The sequence below is a fragment of the Polistes fuscatus genome, unplaced genomic scaffold (genome assembly GCF_010416935.1).
Source record: "Polistes fuscatus isolate 324 unplaced genomic scaffold, CU_Pfus_HIC Scaffold1, whole genome shotgun sequence".
Classification (NCBI taxonomy): Eukaryota; Metazoa; Arthropoda; class Insecta; order Hymenoptera; family Vespidae; genus Polistes; species Polistes fuscatus.
In genome coordinates this window covers 7,931,721-7,956,383 of record NW_025112997.1, presented here as the reverse complement: position 1 = coordinate 7,956,383, position 24,663 = coordinate 7,931,721, and the positions used below count along the sequence as shown (strand labels likewise).

General features: G+C 29.6%; 1 protein-coding gene across 3 annotated transcripts; it reads right to left on the bottom strand.

Moving 5' to 3' along the window:
* Positions 1–367: 367 nt before the first annotated feature.
* On the bottom strand, positions 368–24,274 carry LOC122521859 (PTB domain-containing engulfment adapter protein 1-like). Of its 3 annotated transcripts, XM_043642587.1 has the most exons (10): positions 24,135–24,274; positions 18,498–18,592; positions 5,957–6,073; positions 5,764–5,831; positions 4,020–4,202; positions 3,605–3,931; positions 2,482–2,702; positions 2,175–2,389; positions 1,593–1,819; positions 368–1,262 (listed from the first exon to the last, which is right to left on the bottom strand). In XM_043642587.1, the coding sequence occupies exons 3-10, from the start codon at positions 6,027–6,029 to the stop codon at positions 1,188–1,190; spliced, it is 1,389 nt and encodes a 462-aa protein (XP_043498522.1). In that variant the 5' UTR covers positions 6,030–6,073; positions 18,498–18,592; positions 24,135–24,274; the 3' UTR covers positions 368–1,187. The 3 variants fall into 3 exon arrangements, with proteins under 3 accessions (XP_043498522.1, XP_043498514.1, XP_043498506.1); XM_043642579.1 differs by lacking the exon at positions 18,498–18,592; XM_043642571.1 differs by lacking the exons at positions 18,498–18,592; positions 24,135–24,274 and adding an exon at positions 14,005–14,237.
* Between the last annotated feature and the right edge of the window lie 389 nt (positions 24,275–24,663).

The window sequence follows — 24,663 nt, the reverse complement described above, 5'->3', positions numbered from 1 at the left end:
ATAAAGAACTTTTCTATCGTAATAATCAAACGATGTATATATATATATAATATATATAATGTATATTCTCTTAACTATAATTCTTATATAATATAGTAACAATAAGACGATATTTCATATTTACATAATATTAATTTTATACTTCTCGTATATCTAGTATATAGAATTTTCGTAGTAAATAGTAATCATTTTTCAAATAACAAATCAGATCTATATTTGTACAAATAATTTTGTGAACCATGTTATTAATATTAATTTATATTCTTTTAAAAATAATAATTATTATCATTTTTTTGTTATGGATAAGACAGATAAAAGATATAAAATTAGGATTATTTTTAACACGGAAAAAAAGATAGTAAGAAGATAGTATTTAATCTAACCGAAGGATTATCAATACTATTTATGCGTTTATAGCATTATTAGTAATATCTAACTCTACCTCGGTTAGTGTTTATATATTTCTTTTTATTTCGGTACGTGACTTGAATAAAAGAGAAACTGTATAAGCTGAATATCCTATATTTATAAAAATATATATTTTAAGTTTCTCTTTTCTCTTAGTCGTAGCAATTATTATTGTAACAACTAGGAATAATGATACCCTCTAAAGATTTTTCAATAATGTAGAATTAGCAATAACCGCACGATTTTCTACTACCTAACATTCTAGCTAAAAACATGAAAAAATTCTGTAAGACTTTTCGAAAAATATTTGTATGGCCTACCTCTTTTATACAAGAATCCGTTTAAAATTATATAAATTTACTTAGAACATGATTATTTATTTTATAAATTTTATTTAAAATTTAATTACTTTAAGATCCTATCTTTCATTGATTTGTCCATTTTTAAACGCATAATAATATATTATAGACAATTAAACGCGATTGGATCCTGACATATCATCAAAAGCAACGAACAAAACAAGTATATCGTGCAACGATCAAGCGTGAGAAACTGCGCATGTTTGTAGTAGAAGTTATTCAATAGATAATTATAATAATATAATATAAATATCAAACATCACCATAAATATACGAGTATCGTATAATAACAGTAATTGACTAATTTTGGTTTCACACAGATTTTGATTCTCCACAGAGACCACGATAGAGAATTTTTCTTTCTTCGTTTTCATCTTCGATTCCATCTAAATTTGAATAATCAATGATCGTTCGATTTAATTAATTCCTTAATGGATCTAAGCTCTCCAATGAAAAATCATCAGTTCCCATGGATAAACCTCTGCTAAAGCCATCCTAAAAAATAATATGTATTAATATATTAATACAAGTATATTAATAAAAACATCGAACGACATATAAGATACTCTTAACATGTTAAATGCCACATTAATTTTATATGGCTTGCCCATGATGCTAACACGAATTTATTATTATGCGTTTATTATTTATATTATATATTATGTTAGAACAGATAAGTTCAAGTGTTTAATCATGTACAACGTATTTATCTTACTGGAGGATTACTGGTAACTCTCGTGACACTTGGAATAAACTTAATGCCGTTTATCAATAGGCTCCATGGTATTTAACGTGTAATTTTTATCATAAAATTATAAAACTCACTTTCATTTCAAGTAATCTCTTATCCAAAAGTCCTATGGCATTTTCCAATTCCTGTTGACTCGGACTTGAGTTTACGGTTGTAGCACCAAATTCACCCATTTCAAAAGGATCATTGAAGTCATTTTTTGTATTTATAGATGGTGTAGGATTAAAGGGCACGCTACCAAAAAGATCCTCTTTTACTCCATTTTGTCGTCGCGAATCCTTTGCCTTTGGAGGCGGCGCCACTTAAGGAATAAAGATTAATATTTAAAAATTTGTTTTATTATTCTATTAATTCTCTATAGCCCGTATAAAATAATGTGTATATAGAGAAACTAACGAATATCAATCTTTAAATACAAATTAACAATAAATTAAATTAAATTAAATATAATAAATAAATATAATAAATATATAATAACAATATAATTAAATTAAATAAATTAAATTTCATCGGTTAACAAAAAGGGATTAAAGAGCAATGTGTGTGTATCATATTGGAGCAAAAAAAATTAAATTGAACAAAAGAAATATCGATATATTGGTATATAACTTGGAAGTTATACTATAGAATGCTAATATAGAATTAAAGGAACTTACAAAGTGGCGGTGGACTGGCGGTACCATTAGATTGTGCAAATATATTAGAATTCGACGACAGTTGACCATTAAGGAGAGAATTGTTGTTTGTTGGAAGATTGGCAAGACCATTAGCTGCCGTCTCGTATGCTCGAGGATTAAAGTCCTCTTCAAACTCGTCCATGAGAAGACCTTCTAATTTAGTTCCAACAACCGGTGTTGGTGTTGCTTCGCTTCTATTTTAATAAAAGGAATGGTTGTAAATTCTTTATCTAAATATATCATTTTAAATCTATTAATCATATCACTTGTCGTCACTATAACCGACCCCATGAAATCATCATCAAAGGATTTTTCAAAGCTCCTAGGAGGGACAGGTGGTGGTTGTTGCGGTCCATTAGATGTGTTTCCGTTACTATCGTTGTTTATTCCTATGAGAGGAGACTTGTTGTTGTTTGTGCCGTTAACTTGCGGAGATTCGCTCGGTGCTCCGGGTACATGCAGGATATCCGGAAGATCGTGCTGCAAAAGGTAAGTCGAAACATCCGCCTGAAAAAGTCAAAAATGAATGGTAAGTCTGATAAGTCAGAAATTATAGATTCTAAAAGAATTAACAGAACTTTAAGGGGATGAGGAAGCTTAACACTATATATTAGTCATTATTAAAATTGTCATTTATTAACGACTGACTCAGCTAGGTGTGGATTAGTCACTAGTACCGGCCATTGTGCGATAGAATATTTATTATTCTATTTGTATATCTATTTGTTATTTTTATGTTCTATAAGTTTAAAATCAAAATGTTAGGGAATATCCATTATGTCGTTCTGATTTTATTTGTTTCAGTGTAATATAATTAGTAGGCTATCGGTCGGTAAGTGCTGGTTTCCGGTAAATATAAAGTACATGTGAAACACTACAACTTGTTGAAAGTCTAATAAGATCGGTTTCGCATTTAATGTTTTAATTCTTTGCTGTCAAGATACTTTTATCGTAGGTCGGGATATTTTCGGCAATCACATTCAACTATTGTTATTGTATAATAAAGTTCTAATTTCGATTAATTTTCTGGTATTGTACATAAATTTCTATGCTTTGAGCACATGAAATATATATAAATCAAAAATGAACCGCAAGGTCTTGACCCGATGTTCTAGTTGGATGCAAATATTTGCTCAGTAAAATATATTTAAATAAAAAAAACTTAAAAGATAAATACAAACCTAGATGTCACTGTAATTTACACTAAAAAACCTCAATAACATATAGGAGATTATTTCATAATATATGCAATAAATCATTTTACAGAAAAAAAAAATACAATGAAGTTAGATTTATAAATTTTACGTGTAGTAAATCATTCACCCACACAGCGACGGGAAATAATTCAAACCCACACCTCCGAGAAAAAGTTAAAACTAATAATAAAGTAATTAAATTGGCACACTAACCGAGCCTTTGATAGCAGCAATATCTTGTAACCGTTGCCGATAGACATTGTTCTCGTGCTCTAATCTTTTAATCTTTTGTTGCAACACCATGCAACGTCTTTGAGTTTCAAGATCCTTGCCAGAGGTTTCTAAGAACCGCCTGTAAGCTAAATCGAAAGCTTGACCAATCGTCAACGTAATCTCTTCGGCTAACCTATCGCTAACGAACACGAAGCAAGTATGTTTCTCTGCATCTTCTTCCTTTGCAATGAAGCTAAAGAACTTTTTCTCTCCTTTGTCGTCGGCACAATAAGAGATTCTATGCAGGGGATATTGATGCATAATTCGCTGAAAAAATAATAAATAACGGGATATTTATTCTAGAAATAGAAAGGATTACAAATTCACATTAGGTTAATCTCTTGCAAATACCAACCTTCGGTGTGGTTTTAGTTTTGGGCTCTTGAATAGCCACGCCATCGATGCTTATGGTAAGTTCAACTTTCGGAGTCTTCGTTCCTTCGCTCTTTTTTAACTGCTGACTAAATTTCAACTTGCAGAATGCTTCCTTCACTAGTTCTATTCCTTTAGGTTGATCGACTTCTGTACTGCCCAAGTACTACAAAATGTAATAAAGGTGTATTTAACGAATAAATTCATTATTTATTTCTTACTTTATATATGTTATCTCGTAAAATCATGTACAATAACTTTCTAGAATAAATCCAAATTAATGACATTAAATCTACGGATAATTTATTTTTTAATAAAAATTATATTTTTTATAATTCAATGTAGATAATTTGGCAAAAGCTTTAATAATAAATAAAACAGTATTTATAATTACAACTTGTCGTAAAGTTAAAAGAAGAAAAGCAGAATTTTCATTGAAAATATAAAATTGGTATATATGACGGAGGACTGAGTCAAAAAATAGAAAAAATTAATTTTATATTACAATTATTTATATTGTAAAATAAGTCATAAAATCAAATTTTTCTATTTTTTGACTCAGTTTACTGTTATAATTGCTAGCACATATAAAAATCAGATAAAAAGAAAAAATACGAGTGTATCATACTTAAAAAAATAAAAGCAAATTAGCTTATGCCATTCTCGTTCCCACCAACACATGTAATGTTCGTTTCCACGATCTCTTATACTTTTATTAAGTCTCGTAAGAATTATAAAGAAAGAGAAAGATAGTACCTTTTGTAGTCAGTGGTATTAAGAAATTTTGTAAGTAACAATTCGCACGTAGCAACGAAAGGTAAGGCGAAGAAGAAGTCGTATAAAAGCATTGTGTAACTGTTCCGGGTAACAGAAGGTAAACGAACGTACTGTCTCACGGAGGTTCTTAAGATTGAGTGTGCATTTCTTCCTTTTTTCATTTTTTTTTCCAACCGATACCACCATGATGAGGCACGTGCAAGAACGTGATACGAATTCTCAATGAGTTATATAATCAATAAAGTTGAAAGTCCGAATGCGAACATTCGTATGAATAAATTTTGTAATTTACGTCGTAAATGTCAAGATTTTTTACTTCTGTTTATAAAATTACAATTTCTTATTTAAATTAATGAAAAATTTTATGCGAGTTTGTATTTTCTCTTTTTTTTTATTCGAAGAGTTTTCGCACATGTCTATTATAGTTATTTGCATAACGTAGAGAATGATATCGTCTGTATCGTGGTATTTTTGCCCTATTTTCCGACTCAACTGGTAATAGATTTAATATGTAAATAAATTGTACATACATGTATACATATTTATACAATATAAGGATGTTAGAGCTTAATTATTAAGAAAATTTATTTCAATTATGAAAATAATATATATATATATATATATATATATATATTATTTTATATATATTATATTTTTATATAATATTATTATATATTACTAAAATGATGATAAATATATCTGTAATATATAAGTATTATTCTACTTAATTGTATATGAGATTAAGTTTATTATATATTATTTTAAACAAATTTCGATATTGTTATTAAAAAGTTTTCACAATACACAGATCAAATTGAAGAGATTTATGGTCTTTGTTTTGCCTCAAAGTTGAAAGGAACGTTCGAGTTACTTGGAAACAGCATTAAAGGTGGAAATCATATATGTATATGTACATGTACATGTATGTATATTTTATATGTATACCATACCTTGACTAGGTAGGCGATGTGGCCTTTTTGAAGCGCGTCCGGTGGGTGTATCCAGTTTCTACTCGTTCCTGCGAACACAATTCACGAAGGACTTTATTTTCAGTCGAAACGAGACTCACCGTACGAAACGCGTTCTCTAACAGCGAGACGAGTCAACTTCCGTATTATTTAACACAAACACACACACACACACCTCCATTTTTACTCGTTTGATTTTTATTATTCGTCGAATTTTGTGCCCACTTCAGCAACGTCGAGTTTCTCATTTTGTCGGTTTTTTTAAGTTTTTCCCCGCCGACTTAACGAACAGCTGGAAAGAAGAAAAACAAAAATAGAAATAATTATTAAATTTATTATAAAATTAAATATACATATATGCCGTCAATTATGACAGTGGATTAAATCTCTATAAAAATATTTTGATATTTTATTATTTATTTTATATTATATATATATATATATAATTATTAATATTATAAAGTAAATCATACAATTAATTTTTTTAATTTTTTCAATTATAATTAATCCACTATCATGATTACCGACACAATTATATGAACCATTCATTTGCCAAATCAATTAATTCCACACAATCAAACGTAAAGAAAATTGATAAAGTAATATACATTGTGTGTGTATATAATATATGATTTAACGGCTATATAAATTTTTGCCATTTAGCGATGCTAAGCCTACCTATTAAAGAAATTTATTTCAATTATAAAAAGTTAAACATCAATCAAGTGCTGTTATACAAACATTTATAAATATTTTAAAAGTGAAGTATTCTTGTGGACTTTGAATGGTTCGTATATGTAAGGTGACCATTTTTTCAACTTTGAACTAGGACATTTTTTTTTTAACAAGCGTTCAACAGCTAAGGTCATATGCGCTTCCTAGATGATATGTTTTCTTAGATTGCTCATGAATAAATGAGCTTTCATATTGTTCAGAAATTATCTGAAGCGAATCATTATTTCATAAATTACTCAGAACAACTGTGCTAACACATATTACCTTTTCATAATATAATATAGATTATGAAAGTAATTTCGTAAAATCCAACAAAAAATATTTGATATGAGTATATATTTAAGATTTTAATACGTTTCCGCCGTGTTCGGGCAAAGAACTAGTTCCGGTGTTTGAGTATTCGATTGTATTTTCTTTCTGTACAGATATATATTTTTTTATATTTTTATTTCCTATTAGTTTTTTTATTTTTTTTTATAATTTCTTAAACTTTATTGGTTACATTTCACAACTAATCAGGATTTACGGCCGAAAACCAGTATTGTACTAATAAAAACAGTACTTACAGTCACTGTAATGTATGACTGTATGATAATAATATTTATATAGTCACTTTAGTGAAACCATATTTTTGAAGAAACCGTTGTTCTCGACCTTATCAAATATACGGTCTGTTAAACGTACAAATAGTGATCTCATTAAGGTAAGAGAAGAGAGTTTGAAGAAATTCTTCTCCGTCGATAAATTTAGCCTAATTTCTCTTTTTATTTTCCTTTCTCTTTTTACCTTCGTACTTCGTAGATAAAATAAAAAAAAACCTCATCTCCTTATATTCTTATCTTTTACTATTTTATTACGCTAACAGCTTTCTTCTACGCTCAAAAGTTGCTTTCTACGTTTCTCGATGCAGTTCTCACGATAGGACGCAATCTCCAACAACTACGACACGATGCGACACGTTGAATATATTCACACATTCATATATATTTATAGCATATATGCACGTACCATGTTGTACTTATAGCACGTAGCAATGCATACATACAACGGGGTATATATGAATATACACACTACACATATAAAGGAACACGCGAGTCGAACACTATTGTTTGGCCGTATATTCTTCGAAAGTCAGCAAGAGTCTCGATATGCCAGCAGATCTGTTTTTTTTTTTAAGTCAACGCGCGAATGTAGAGAATTAACTGACTCTATATATTTCTATACGTCGTTTCGAAATAAGATAAGAATTATATTGTTGACATACAAACTGTCAACAGCTGTTTCATCCAATACAACTTCATTGAATGTAACAAATATATACGGCGTATATGCCGTGAAATATCAAAAAATGATGATTCATCTATTTTCTTTACTAGCAGTTTATTTATAGAGAAAGAGAGAGAGAGAGAGAGAAAAGAAAATATAAATTAAAAAAAAATCCAAGGATTCTAGATATGGTTGATGTGCGTAATTAGCAAGAAGACTCGATACAAAGCGCATAAAAGCAAGTTAAAATGCAGTCGATTGTTCCAACGTTCGAGCGGTCAGCCTTGGACACGAAGGCTAGATCCTTTCGCGTGTTTCATCATCTTGAATGCGCGACAGTATTATTTATACTTCGAAACATAGAGATACAGAGAGTATACCAATTTAATCGATACTTATTTCTATCACTTTGACGTCGTGAGGATGAAAAAAAAGAACGACATATATTATTAAATATTTTTGTCCTAGAAGTAATTAAAACATGATAATTTCAAATTTTCCGCTTCAAGAACGACTTTGATCTTTCTTGTTCAAAGGCGTAGGAAATTCAAAAAATCCCAATTGACAAATATTTGAAAAAAGAAACCACAAAAATTTCAAATTACTCGTTTTATTGTTAGCTAAAAACTTTGAATTTTCTCATTTGGTGGCACGGAAAATCTAAAAAAATTCGAGTTGATAATATTTTGAAAAAGAAAAATAAATAAAGCAAATGAAATCTTAGAATTATAACATGCTGTTATTTAAACAAATTATTCGAACATATTTTTTATCAAAGCAAAGTTTAGAATTTTTTTCTCGTTTATCGAAATATTAAAAATTCGATATCACGAAAAAAAAGGACGAACGTCATTATCAAGAGCAGCTCAAATTGGAAACAGTCGGAATTATCACGTTTTATCTCTTCCATCAATGCACTCGCGTGAACCTAACCTTACTTCCTTTCCCCTCATCATCTCTTCTCTTCTTTACTACTACTATTCTCTTCTCTTCTCTTTTCTCCCCAAGGGGAGGATGCCGGCATAGCGCCTGTTCCATTTGAGAAGCATTTAAGCGCGTTGAAAGATGGACGCTCGGATTTAATGCACGACTTCCTATTCCTCCCACATATCGCAGTTGAGTACTTGCTTCAGCAAAACGATCTGAACAGTAACAGACAAATTCTATCATCGTGTAACCCGTTCAGGTACTTTCAAAAGAGCCGAATTTAACCGAACATAATCCTCAACGATATCTTAAAAGTTCTCATCTTGTTTTTCATGACGAATTATAGCATACTCGATCGGCAGTTCAAATTGTTTGACCGAAATATTGATTATCAAACGTATTTTAAAATTCAAATCACATTATTACGAATTCTTTTCAAAGTCATTTGTTAAATAATATATATTAGATAAGGTACAGCAATTAATTCGGTGCTTTTTATATAAAATAAATTTAATATTTATTTATAAAATAATAATAGATCTGTTATTCATCAATGGCCCATTCTTCAGGTAACTGCTAAATTCCTTGACGAAAAAAAATGGCGGTTCTAATGCAATGAATTTAATATCAATAAACCGAATTAATTGCTACATCTAATATAATAAATATATTATCAAAATAATATTTGCGATAGAAACTAACTTTATAGAGTACTTGCACCACAACTTGTAAGGTTATGCGAAAAGACAAGATCATCGACTGCATCGTTGCGCCATGGAATTTATCGCATCTCGAGCATAACCCGTTCCTGAGAGATTTCTCAGAAAAAGATCTTGCTTTCGATGCGAGAGAGAGAGAGATACAGAGATAGAAAGATAAAAAAAACAGAAAGAAAACAAGAGACACGTAGCAGTGACATTCGCTGCATCCGAAGACTTGCAGAAAGCCGTTTATAGAATAGACTCGTAGAGTTTCTCTATGCGCTATGCGTTAATCCTATAACGTAGGTATGCGTATGTTAATACTAGCTTGCATAACGTTCAAGGTGAAACTCCTCCAAAGCGGTACGCGGCGTCACGTGCATAGCGAGCTTTTACTGACGCCCATCATCGCCTCTCTGCGAAGCAATTATTATCTCCGTTAATTCGATCTCAACCATATACCGTTAATGGAACTATTATGGAGCCGAGCTAGAGAATAAAAGATGGATAGATAGAGAGATAAAGAAATAGAAATAGAAATAGAAAGAGGGAGAAAGAGAGAAAGAGAAAAGAGAGAGATAGTGTACGTCTATTTGCTTTTTGCAGTAATCTATGGATCATTAACGTACATATAAAGTCATTAATCTTATAAGTTATTTTTGTATGTACTTACAATCTGATTGTTATTTAAAAGCCACATTCGTTGAAGGAAAAACAAGCAAAATTGAATCACACAAGTTTGATACGATTTATGAATTACATAGTGATCTAATGCGAGAATAAGTCGCTGTTACCGCTTAGAATAATTAGAAAATAATCTACGTTAAGACAGGTAAAATCAGGGATAGCTTCTAATTTTTCCAACGGATGCGGTCAGTTAGAAAATGTCTGCTCGCACTTTCTCTCAACTCTTTATAACATCGATACGATACTATTGCGAGCCATTTAGAAAAGTCTTGCGGTCTGTCTGACCCACATCTCCGAGCTCGTCGTCTATGGAAAACTCATAATCCTTATATACAATTATGTGTATATATATATAGATACGTGTTTTGTGTAGAATACAAATATTTTCATAGATCTTTAGTAGTAGCGATAGACATCTTTTCTTTGTTCTATGAATTATTAGCAAGCTATAGCGTGATTCTATGAATCCTGTATACTTTTCTTTGTTTTCATAAAGAGAAAAGAAGAAAAAATTATTAAATTATATAAATAAAATATAATTACATAAATGTATGTAAATGTACAAAATATAATATAATTTTAAAAAATTAAAGAAAAATTATTTAAAAGACAAAAATTATATTTATATATTAAAAATTATATATTAATAAAATAATTATTATTATTATTATTATTTTTTATTTTTGTATATTTTTGGATATTTATATATTCTCATTATATTTATTAAATATAATTTTGTTGAATAAAAATACGCGTGCTTATGCGAAAAACGGAAGTAAATTTTTGTTAACATCATCACTGTTTCTTGATACATACTACTAGTACTCTTCTCAATCGTTGATAATAATTCGTTCTTGTAATACGAGCTCTGACATGAGTAAGTATATACTCCTATACCCCCTTCCCGCCCCTTTCCTTCGTTCTCCATTCTCGCTCTAGATGTGCCTTTAAACGAAGGTACAAACTTTATTCTGCTTTCTTATTATGAATTATGACGTTAGTTAAATGTGGGCGTTTGTACAGATGTGTGGGTATTACGTTAACGTTTTTCTTATATTCGTTTACTAGGGGGACGAAGGAAAAAGTTGTTAAGTGTTTTCTAATGTTCTCGCAAATAAACATCTAAAAAAAATGCATTTGTGTGGATATATATACATTATCATTATCATTTTTATATACTTAACTTGTGTATTTAAGCTCGAACATTAATTAAGAAATAAAAATTATTAAATCTTTTTATGGGCTCTATCACTTTCGATAAAATAATTTGACTCGAGAAAATATTAATTAACGTGTTTTCGACTTCTTGCATCGTTAAATAAAAAATATTACTGAAAAAATGATACGTTATTAAGTTTTGATAACTTTTCGACCTAACCAATACATGAAACGTATTGTTTTGGTATGTTTACTTTGTCGCAATCATTCGTTAATTGTTTTTATTGAGATATGCGAAAAATCAATTCGAATTATCGAAATATTTATCTTTCTTGCACGAAATAAAAAAAAGATTTAGTCGTCTGCGTTTATTTAATGTTGTATTCGTCGCGAATACAAACGAAAGTTTTGCATTCAAAAGCGAAAGTAGCGTTTCCGGGTGTGCTCCTTCTCCGTTAGACGGTGAAAATAAATTAACCACAAATGAGGTTCCATCCATTAACGCAAAAAATACACAAAGAGATGATAAATATCATTAATATTAGTTAACTTAAACCTCGTCTCTTGCATTATTTATTGACAACATTGACTGAGATTTCTCGAGAAACACAATGTTATTTTTTCGAATAATCGATAACTGATACAAATAAAATGAGTAATCGAATAATTTATAATATTTCTTACATATAGTAGTAAATAATTATTTTTTCGTTATTCTAACAATTTCTATTGGTAATTATGCGGATCAATCATTTGTTAGTTTTTCCCGCAAATTTGCATTGGAATACTGTTATCAAATATTATGATAATCTTCACTATAAAAAACAACAAAAAAAAAGGAGAGAAATATTAATAAATAATAAAAATATAATATATAATATATATTATATATATATACTTACTACATATTTGAATGTCATCTTCTAAACTATTCGTTAAAAACTCGAATAAATATATTTATTAATAAAAAAAATAATTTGATTAAAAAAAACAAAATATTAAGTTGACCAGAATGTTCGTGGTAATTTTGAGAAAAATGTATGAATATGTATATTAAAAATATAAATCCAATATAGGTGCAGCAATTAATTCGATAATATCTTTTTTTATAAATTTAGTATTTATTTATAAAACTATCATACATTAATTATTCTTCAAAATAGTCTCCATTATTTTTGATGACTTTGGTCCACCTTTCAGGTAACTGTCGAATTTCTTGACGAAAAAAAGATTGCGATTTGATGCAAATTATTTAATACCACAAAATTAATTGGTACACCTTTAATAATTATAAATCGTGATTTATAATAATTTTTAAATATTTAAAAATCAATAAAAAAATTTTCAAACAGTCCAATATTTATTCTACGCGATATCTTATTTTATTTTAGCAATATCTGATACTTGTTTTCAGATTCCGATATAAACATAAATGAAATCAGTCAGTTTAATGCATCGATGACAAATTCGCTTGTATTGAGGGGAGGTTGTAATATAGCGGTGACCTCGATGCTGTTCCCCAAGAAAAAAAAGGAGAGAGAGAGAAAAAAAGAGACGAGCAGACAGAGTAAAAAAAAGGAGAGAAAAAGTAGTAATATAACTGTTATCCGCTAGACACTTTGAACTTCGATGCAAGTACGCGCAATCGCGTTCTATTGCCCTCGAGGAAGCGATGAGAAAGAAAAGAGAATGTTTCTGGGTCGCATAAGAGTCGTCGCGGGCAGTAACTAGTCGCTAGGGTGAAGCGGACCTAGATTTATTCAACTTTAGTTAGCTTAGAAATTATTGTATTAAAACACTAACAATTTCCTATCTTAAATTAGATTTTTCTTTCTTTTTAGCTTTCCTTTTCAGTACCTTTTCCATAGTTCTAAGACTAAACATTGAATGAACCTAAATTCATTCAATTTAAGTTAATTTATAAATTATTATATAAAATACAATTTCTATATCATAATTTTTATTTTTCATATGATACCTTTCCCAAAATCTTATAATTAAACATTGTGAGTGTATCTAGATTTATTCAATTCGAGTTAATTTGAAATTTATTGTACTAAAACACTAGCAAACTCATATTTTATATTTTTATTATTTTTTCATTTTCTTAAAATTTTATTATTTTATTTTATTTTCCTACGATTCCTTCTGTCATGATATATGTACAATATTTTTATAGATTGATTCATATTACACCTTAATGTATACTGGCAATATTGCTTACTGTTTAAATACACTTCGCAAAACCACGATTGTGGTAAATTTGTTAATTGTATGTAAGTGGATTAAAATAAATAAATAAATAAAAATTCTTACGATTTTATTCCTACTTAATTAAAATTCGTATAATTAATTAAAGGAGAATATACGAATCATCATTGTTGTCCTAACGAATGTGTCTACTGTATTTCTCGTTATCGCAAAGATTTAATGTTCAGTATCGTTAATGTTTTATAAAATTTATAAAAAAATCTATAATAAATCGATTATTTGTAAAGAAGTAAGTAAGGAATACAACAGCGAAGATTTAATTTCATTGGAAAGAATTAATAGGCCAATCACCGAGCAATTCTTTTGGATCATTCGTGCAACGAACTTTCAAAAGGTAACCGATAAAGAGGAACAGGATATTCTTATCTACTACAATGTGGGTACTTTACTGATAAAATGTAGCTCTTTAAAACTTCGTGTTTGATATTTAATAATTATATCCAGAAAATAAATATTTAAAAAATTTTCTTAAACTCACCTAAAAATTTTAACGATATGAAAAAATTCATCAAATTCTTCTAATGTAATTTGCATAAAACGCACTAACAATTAGAATGACGATACCTATTAGAACGAGTGAAAATATACAAAAAGAGAAAGAGAGAGGTAAATATAGAAAGAAAAAAAAATAAATATATAATAAGACTACATAATCCAGAGAAAATGACACGAATCACTTCTACACTAACCGACGGCTCATAAGAGACTAAAGTTAAGCAGGAGGCGGTGATGGCGACGACGCGGTTCTTGACGCAACACTACCGCCACCATGCGGAGAACGATTTTTTATTGTTAGTTTAATAACACAACTCCTAATAATTATTAGTACAATTTATATACAAAACAAATATCTCTTCTTTATACTTGATTACCTATATTTATTGAAACGTGTACAAAATATTAATATTTATATATTATTTTATAAAATAAATCTAGCATTTAGGTATAATTAGTCAATTTATCAGCCAATTAAAATAGCATTCATATTCTAAAGATTTTATTCGACACAGTACTATGAAATTCTATATAGGATAGACTATATGATATTGAGATATTATAAAATAAAATAAAGTAAAGAGAGGAGATGGAAAAGTAAGATGTATTAACCGCGATGATATGCGAACATACACGGATACGCAGCAGAGATCGGTATGGTAGACGATCCAGTAGAACGAGAAGGGATAGAGGATGGTAGTACCAGCCACGGCCGAGAGCAACGTCGTTCGTTCTCTTCTTTCGCTGGATGGTTCATTCCTTATCAAGGAAAGAACCAGCTCAAAGAAAGATGTACTCTTCACGAGACATAAACGTATCACATTCATAGCTTCTCAACGATTTTAATATCAACGTTTGTTCGTATTTGAAGTAACATATATGTATATGTACATATACATTTGTAGAATACACTATTTCATCTTTACATCTATCTATCACGAAACAATAGTTATTTGTATGCTAAACCGGAAAATGATATTTTGCTTTACAAGATGTGAATATTTTTGGCTGACAATGAGCCACCAACCGAAACTTAAAAAGAATAGAGGATACACTAATCATTATATCGGTTTCCGTTCCAGTTACACACACTAATTTATTTTTTGCCATCTATTATATACCGTAAAAATAGAAAATTAATGCTATTTTATATTTCGCTAATTTACTTTATTTTACGTTGTTCATAGCAAGATATCTTCTTACTAAACAGTAAAAAAAGTAAAAAAAAAAGGGTTAATTTTTTGCACAGATTGTACATAAACGATTTAGTTTTATCCGGAACTGTTTCTTTTCTTTCAATTTAAAAAAGAAATCTATAGTTTATAATTATTCATATTTGTGTATACGTATATATAATTGTCCGTGTAAATGATCGTCGTCAATAGATCTCACTATTTTTAACATAAAAAAGAAAAAAGTTTGGAAAAGTTTGCTTAATCGTTCTTCCTATTATTCGCATTCATAACTTATAAACTACAGCATGCATAAAGAGTCATAATGTCGAAGAGCTTATCGTTTAAACTCTTTGAACGGTCGTTGTGCTAAATACGAGCTAAATCTTGTCGGCACAGAGTATGGTTCTTTGAAGAGTAATTTCGTAATAAGACTTCAATACAGAGCGGCTCCTCTACCCTCCAAACCCATAAAAAATATTCATAAATTTTCTTTCATGGGAAAAAGACGATGATAAAAAAAAGGAGAAGAAGCATATTTTCGACAGTAAAATGTAACTGGGTTATATTACCCATACGATTTTCTCGAAATTTCTCGAAACATTTGCATGTACATATGTAACGCTATAAAGTCTTGTTCATAAAATTTCACGAACTAAAAACATCAATTGTAATGAATTTCGTCGAAAGAAAAGATAAACGGATTATGTCCTGCGTTGGGAACCAACAGACAATAATGCAGTCAAACTTATTAGGTATTCGATTCACAATACGTAACGGGTTTCTTAAACCCATCAAAAATTCCCACTGATTTTCAGTACTTACATTGTGGAAATAAGCAAACAATCCAATAATAAGTATAAGAAGCATCATTAATTTAAAAATAATCCCATCAATTTGAAGTTTGAGAAACGAATTAAAAAATTCTTATTTAACTACAAGGAAGATACAAAGGTGACGATGAAAATAAACAAAAGAATGAGCGAATATGCCATTCGTTATGGACAGGTTTGGAAGTGTGATTAAATATCAGTAATAAAAAAAATTTTAAAAAACCGGTTTTTTTTTCTCGCGTATATTTCTCCTCATACATTATACAATCAAATACTTCAGAAATGATCGCACGCCATCGTTGTTTTCATCTTTCCTTTTACGATTTCTTAGAAGTGTACTTTTTTTAAATAATTTCTACATACTAACTCGTAGTCAAAAATAACGGAAAAAATATTTCGGATGATAAAAATAATAATAATAATAATAATAATAATAATAATAATAAAATATTATTATGAATCATCAAGAATAATATTTATATTTACATGAACATGTAACATCAATAAATAGAAACGTAAAAGATGTAAAGTTTCTAGTTCCATTTCTACAAGTCTTCTAGTTGTTCCTTTTTGAACTTTCTCGAGTTCCGGTTTCGCTCTCCATCATGACACTACCGAATTGCTAGTAAAAGTCATAGTTGTTCGCCATTCGGTGTACTCGTTACTCTCCTTGAACGAATAGTTGGTACGCGCGCGCGCGCGCGAAAGTGGGGAAAGTAATGTATATAACTACCTTTCGATTCGCCTTCGCCATCCTATCTATGGATACACGTGCGATATATACATTACGTTTTATAATGTAACTGTCGTCAAAACTATATTATTAACGTGCGTAAGCAAAATTCAATCAAGTGTATCGATGAGAACGAAGTGCCTCGATGACGTACTACGTTAAATCTCCATTTTACGAGTTGTGATATTTTTCTAATTCTATTTCTCTTTTGGTTAATCTTCTATTTTAACATCATGTAACTTCAAGTCACGTACACACATATATATATATTTGTCATTTGTAAATTTTATTTCAGAAAATCAACTCTTTTTTGATATCCGAAATTTACTAGGATTTTAAAGTATAAGTTATACTATACCAGTAGCTATATCTATACTATACTCTGCAATAATATAATATTATATATTATATTTAGCATAAGTGCAAGTAATTATGACAATAGTATAAGTAAAAAATAAAACAGGAAAATATTAATTATATGATTTATTTTGCACAAAAATTATTTATATTAAAATATAAATCATATATAATAAATTTTGTAAATTTTTTTACTTACAATTAGTCTACTATAATTACCGACACATATATAATTAGAATTACTATACGATAATGATATAGTATAATTATTGTATAATTTATAATAGTATTATTAAAGTTATATTAACAATTAGTGTTGAATATTATAATTATATGAATTATATTTAATTTAATAAAACTATAGTAGTATTAGTTATGACATAACTTTCAGATTATATAATCATTTAATAGAAACAAGAAAAAATTAGGTTATATAGGGTTCTAGAGCTCTCTTGAAAAATGTTATATCCGCCCATTCGATAACTAAATCTCGTATCGAAGGAGAGATAAATCCTTTTCAGTAATTTCGAGAATTTCAATACGCAGGAAACGGTTAACGAGATTACGCGTATCTGTACGGGCGGTGCATCGCGACTACGTGATGTATCGTTGTGTCTTCCAGCAATTTGCACATACTCGCGTATTTCTATTGTACCTCCTTTTTTTTTATTCAACGGATGTGTCAGGAATGTATAAAAGAAAGACAAACCAACTACGTCATTACTTTCGACGGTAGCAGCGGTAATTTACCTTTATAGGCACCCATTATGACGAAGAGAAAGATTCTATATAACGTCAGGATTAATTGTGAACAGAGAAGTTAATATGAGATATATTATATTTATTGGATTGCCCGGAAAGTTAATAATGATTTAATAAAATCATTCAAAGACAATATATATATTCGATATATACATTTTTTAATTTAAAAATATTTATTTAAAATATATGAAAATAAAAATATATATTAAACATGTAAATATAAATCAGTACGAACTTTATAATACGATAAATATCTATATACGATAAATCAGTACGATATTCTTTATGAAAAAGATGTCTTTAAAGTTAGTGTAAAAAAATTCATAATTAAATAAGCAATATTTCATAATTATTGTATTAAATATATAATAATTATTACGCATATTTTATTATTACGAGTGTAATTTATAAGATCAGTTTATTAACGTAAATTCTGGGTAATTTCAAACCTTTATCATAATCAGGACAATCCAGCAACTTTTACGATATCTATATATATCATCGTCGTGAAAGCAAGACGAATGAAATTGATCTGAATTAAAGGGTTCGCTTGAAAAAAAATATATCACGAATGGTTCTAGTCAACGGTAAATAGATAAATAGATAAACACATACATACATGTGAATCTCACTATCTTTCTCTTTCTCTCTCCATGGCACCGGAACGCCCCCATTGTCTCTTATTGTTCTCCTCGTCCACTCTACATTCGCTAGCTTTACATAATAATATTATAAGGTCATAGAATTCATCGTTGTTTAACACTAGATTTACGGAAATTTTTGTATACTTATTTTTACGAATACCTGTCAAATTGACGGGTAAAGTAAAATACGTATTTTATGGTGTATATAACAAAAAATTTGAAAATTAAAGAGCTAAGAGGGAAATGGTTTTTGGTACATATATAGGATAGGACAATAACTCTGTCCACCTTGAATATCTCCTTTATTAACAATTATCAATGCAAAATTTGTAATTTTATCTATATATTTTTCTTTTCTATGAATTTTATCTATATATTTTTCTTATCTATGAATTTTGTAAAAAAAATGTAATTTTCGTATCGCTGAAAACTTATACGTTTTACTGTCGGTTGATATCTCTATCGTCACAGTAGCATTAACGCAAATAGTCACAATTTCGAGTATCTTCTATAGTGTAACAAAATTTATAATACTACCATATTTAATCTTGAATGACCTTTATTAATAGCTTACTGCAACTGTCTTAACGCTTTTTACTGCAAAGCGGTAAAAAAAATAAGTTATCCCATTTAAAAAATGAAGATGATTCTAAAATCTCTGTTATGACGTTATGATCAACACAAAAGAAATAGGCATCTTAATATGCCTCCCTTTATGCCATGCAAGTTCTATACCAAACATTTTTTCATATTATTACAAATAACAGAGATATTCAAAGTGCACAAAATAATTATCGTTAGATGTGAATGTTTCAAAAATAAATGATCATAATGATATAGTCATGCAGATTTTTTTTATTCGTTTTCTTCATGCTCTACAAGAATATCGAAAAAAAGATATATAGTTCCATTTAAAAAAAACATCGATAACCTTGAATTCTCGTAAGAGTGATTTTACAATAGTGCACTTTTTTCCTGTAAAGTTTTTTAATATGATTGTAAACAAAGGAGATATTTCAGGTGGACAGAGTTATTCCCATGCCCTGTATATTCGTATCATTCAATCAATAAAAGTAATCGATATGCACGAAAAAATAATAGTAATGATTTTTATCATTTTGCATATGAAGTCTAAACCCATCAAATTAACGGATCCCGTAAACTTAGTGTTAAAATTATAAAATAATAACCCCAACGTGATTAATACGCGATAAGAAAGTGGTGGCATGTTTCACCACACAAAATTTGTCGAGTTCGATTGAATGTCTTAAAGATCGGAATTTCAACCTTGAAAATTGTCTTTCTCTTTGGAATGTAAATAAGTAGCTTGCATAGTGACGAGAGAAAAAGAAGGTTAAATACATCGGAAGCAGTAAGTGGAAGAATGAAACGAGCTATGTAGTATATACTTGCCGTATGGTGTTCGCAGCTGCTAACCTGTTCCCAAGATGCGCTACCAACCAACCAACCGACTACCCAACCAGCCAACGAAACACTTCGTTGCTTGCCGCAAGATAAACGTGAGTGTCTTGTTCGGTTTAGGATTCAGCGAATGAAAACAAACGTGATCGCGAATAACTAGAAATGGGATCGAAAGTAACACGAAAATAGGATATGTAAATAAAACGTAAATAGACTACATTAGAATCGCTTCATGTTACATAAATAAAAGATCTTTCTAAAATTACGAAACGTCGATAAATATAGTATATTAATAAATTTTCTCGTAATCTTTTCTTCTTTTACGATATTTAATTCAATTCTTTGTTTTCTCTTTTTTTTATCTCTTTGACTGTTAAAAAGTAACCTTTTGGAAAGAGGGTTTCTGATTTTTATTTTGGAAAGTAATACTTTATCATACGTTGCCAAATAAATGTTTAAAATAGAAAGAAAAACAAGAATACAATTCTATTAGGAAATTTTTAGTTCAATATTCATGGCAATAATGGTTTCAGTCAATTAATTATATAATAGAACATTAATTTACCATTTTTACGGTAATTATAATATAGATCGCAGAAAAAATAGTATGCGCATCTCAACCGGAAAATAAATATTGTTGTAATCGCAATTTTTTTTTAAACTCGACTTATATCTCAAACAAAAATATTCACATTTCCTACAGCAAAATATCATTTTCCGGTCTAGACAAAGAAATAAATATTCATTTGATTGTATTTAGATTTGAATACCGTTAAATATGCTGATTGAAAGAACGAAAATGTGAATACGATTGAAATTTTGTCGTAGTTGTTTAAAATGATACGATAAAGTGAGAAACAACGAATACAATAATCAAATCAGAAAAAATCAATGATAACAAATAGAAAATAAAAATTTGAACTTGAAAAAAGACGTTCCAAAATAATTTCGTACATTAAGGAAATTTTCTTATTAATCGGGGGAAGAAAGTTTCTTATTTCTAATAATTATTATGTTATAATCGCAAATGTCGTCAATCCTACGTGTTTAGTGACACATCCTTCAAATATTTGTCATTTCTACAATTATAAATATTTTTCAATAAAAATTAACATTTATTGTCTTCAAAGGTCAATAAATATAATAGTTGAATTGAGACATTTCATAATCTTCTTTATTTAAAAAAAAAATTTCTTGTTACTCTTTGACACAAAAAATAATAAAACACCCTTTAAATCAAATGTTAATCGGTCTTTATTGTGTGTACGTATTTTTGATTAATATCTTCATTTAAAATGAAAATAATGATAAAGATGATTGTTATAGGCGACGAGGAACATTTTTCATGCTAACAGCTTTAACACTGTGATTTTAATCTCGAAGCGAGAAGGAAACTTACGTAAAGGATTTGCTCGCGGATGTGCACACCCTACGATCAAGTCAACCTGCACTTTCTCAGCCAACTCGATCTTCCGTTCTTCTCTCTATGCAAGAATACCAATCGCGAAGAACGATTTTTTCATCGTACAAAATTAAAAGGACCTGAGTTCGAGCTCAACGAACGTTTCCTATTGTTACATAATCGATATAATGAACATATACGTCTCATTGTCAGTGATCATTACATTAAAAGAAAACAAATGAAGTTTTGTAATCGCATAATCGTTTCTTCTTAAATTGCACCTCATTATTTGTTGAATAAGATAATCGAAAGGAATAGATCCTAATATTATAGAATGTTCATTTTTTTGTTATTTTTCTATTCGTAGTTGATAAATTTTTATGAACATCTTTCCTGATATTCTCGGAAATCGATTAGTATGAAAAAATAGTTGCGGTCTACAGAGAAAGTGCAATTGCATTCTGAGTGACGTCGATGCATGGGGAAATAATAGAAAGAAAAAGAAACAAACAAAAAATTACATAGTCATAAAAGATTGAACCATAAGAAACTATGCAACACCTAACCATATTTTCGCTTGGAAGAGAGTTTTAACCGATTGCAGTTTTTGGGAGAATCACTGTGTGAATAAGCAAAAAGAATTTTAGTAAAAAGCAGAAAATTGCAAATCACCGAACTCGCGCACCAGCGAAATCTAGTCGAGTGGAAAGAGCTTACAAATACTTTCGTGAGCAATATGGGTACGTTGGTACATAATAAGTACGTGAGCACGCAACGTGTTTCCCGCAGACACATACAAACATAAATATCGATCAGGAGAGTTCGTCTTTTCGTGCTTGAACGAAAATGGATGTTATGTTGAAATATATCAGACTGCTCGGAAATCATGAAAAGTCAAGTGATACTAACGCTTAACGATTAATTTTATTAAAAAATAGTTCTTTATAGGGTGGCGGCAATAAGTACACTTGCTAGGTAAGATAGCTTCTGACATTTGAAGTTATCGCTGACAACGACGATGATGACGACGTCGAAGGAGCGAATGTGTTTTGCACGGTATGTCCTTGATTCGTCTAACAACCTAACGATAAAATTTGTGCTACGCTTGGAAACGATGATTTCGAATTAATTCTTATTTCCGATTTATCAGAAGTAGTAAATAATATAAAGTAATATAAACAATAAAATATTTATTGATAGGAAAAAATTAATCACCAATCAAGTATTGCTTTAGTAAAAAATTTTGTGTAAAAATTAAAAAAATTTATTTAATTCATACATATCGTATCAAAGATTAAACATTAATTTGATTTTAATTTTTCTACACATTTCTTTACATAATATCAATTAGATAATAGATATTCGACCATTGAACGGATGAATAGATTACTCTTTAAAGATTGAATAATGTCAACAACGAAATACTATATCTCGGAACCCGTATAACCTTCAGTTTTGCGTAACCATGACATTGAAAATCATTCTTGAACGGACATTAACCCGCTTTCTATTTTTGTTACGAAAAAAATCCTCATCTTCCGCAACCCTCTTTCCATCTCCGTATCCTGATTACCACCACTCCTCTCTGTCGATTATAGCGCTAAATTACTTTTCCCCACGACCTTCGCATCATTCATTCTCCCGTGTCTTCTTAACTTACTGAGAAAGTAAGTAAGTAAATAGTTAAATTGAAAAATATTTATGAAGTTTCTCTCCCGCGTATCACCTACAGCATTTCCCATTCACTATAAGATCGATCGTTGCCAACCATATTAAATAAAATGTGGAAGTGGCTCGCGAAAGTTATCGCCAAACGTAAACCTTTCTGAAAGACCAACTTAAATAGTTTCGTTGAACAACAAAAAAGGTTCGTTGATTTCTCTCCTTGAACTCTCTTTGGATTTCTTGAAACGGTTATTCTTTTTATTTTTTTTATTTTTTGAAATAAAATTTTTTCTTAAAACTAAAGAAAATTTATTTTCTCTATCGTTCGATGAAAATGAAAATGAAAGTTAAACGACAACGCGACGCACTCGAGAGAGTCTTTTTTTTCTCACGTTCGTGAGGTCGTTCGTCAATCGAAAACTATCGAGATTAACTGAACGAGATTATATTCGAAAGCTAATCGCGCGCTTTTCCAAAAGCTATCCCGCATTGTAAATATTTGTGTCTTTCAACTTTCGAGGTCGAATGAGGTAAAAGAAAATATATATAAAATAAATTAAAGTTATTATAATGAAAAAGTATTATATCAAAAAGTATCGAATAAATAAAAGTATATGGGAGAATTACATTAAATGAAAAATTGTACAGTATAGTTTGCAATCAAGCTTCCTGAGAGAACTATCAAACTATTGTGAAATGGGTTCATATCTCGACAGTAAAACCTGATGATGAACCTTTGCATCCTAGTTCTCACGATTTATCTTCAACATCCCTGCTCCCTGCTTTAGTCCTTTCCTTCTTTCATTACCCCCTCGCCAACACCATGAATATGCGTAAAAATGCCAAAATAGAAAGTCACCAGTTCGTTGACACGCTTCGAAAGCTCTTTTCCCTTTCTTCTCGCTCTGACTCCTTTTCTTAGCTCACAGAGGAAACTGTTTCTTTGTTAAGCCGGCAAAGAGAATGAAAGAAAATAAAAGGAAAAGAAACGAAAATTGAAAGAGAAAGAAAGAGAGAGAGAGAGGAGGAGGAGAATAAATTCCATTCGAGAATGGAAACAAAGCAGTTTATAATCAAAAATGAATTAAAAGTAAATAGAGGACAAATTTTTTACACTACTCACCGTTAATAATTAGAGGAGCTTCGAACAATTCTACTTTTTACTGTTTGACGTTTCCAGAGCGAGCTACCGATGCTCACTTTTCCTACTCGTGTATGTTCACCTGCTCCGATAGCGAAGAACTCACCAAAACGAATGAGAAATAGTTTGGTTTAAGGAGTTAAATTGGCAGCTATACCGCGCCACTGAAATGCCCTCTATCCTCATATTCGAGTTTATTTAGGTCGCCATATTGATGCTTGTGTTATTACAAAACCGCGGGAACATTTAAATTTACTTTTTGATAAATATATATTTAATATACTTTCTATGTCATTTTTTAATTAATGAATATTCTTTATTACGTTTTGATAACTGTAATTGTTTTATGAATAAAATATACATCTTATGGGATTTGTTTTCATGCTTCTTTTCATATTTTATTTTCTTATTAAAACCACAATATCTTCGATACTCAAAAACATCGATTTTTGCTTTTCAAATCACAATGTTAATAAAAATATATAAATATATATCATATAACTTTACATGA

Bases quoted from the DNA above. Each gene is read 5' to 3' on its own strand.
- LOC122521859 (XM_043642587.1), bottom strand. From the start codon at position 6,029: ATGAGAAACTCGACGTTGCTGAAGTGGGCACAAAATTCGACGAATAAT. The intron at 5,832-5,956 runs GTGTGTGTGTGT...TTGTGTTCGCAG, and splicing joins TCAAACGAGTAAAAATGGAG to GAACGAGTAGAAACTGGATA. The intron at 2,703-3,604 runs GTTAGTGTGCCA...TGACTTTTTCAG, and splicing joins TTGCTGCTATCAAAGGCTCG to GCGGATGTTTCGACTTACCT.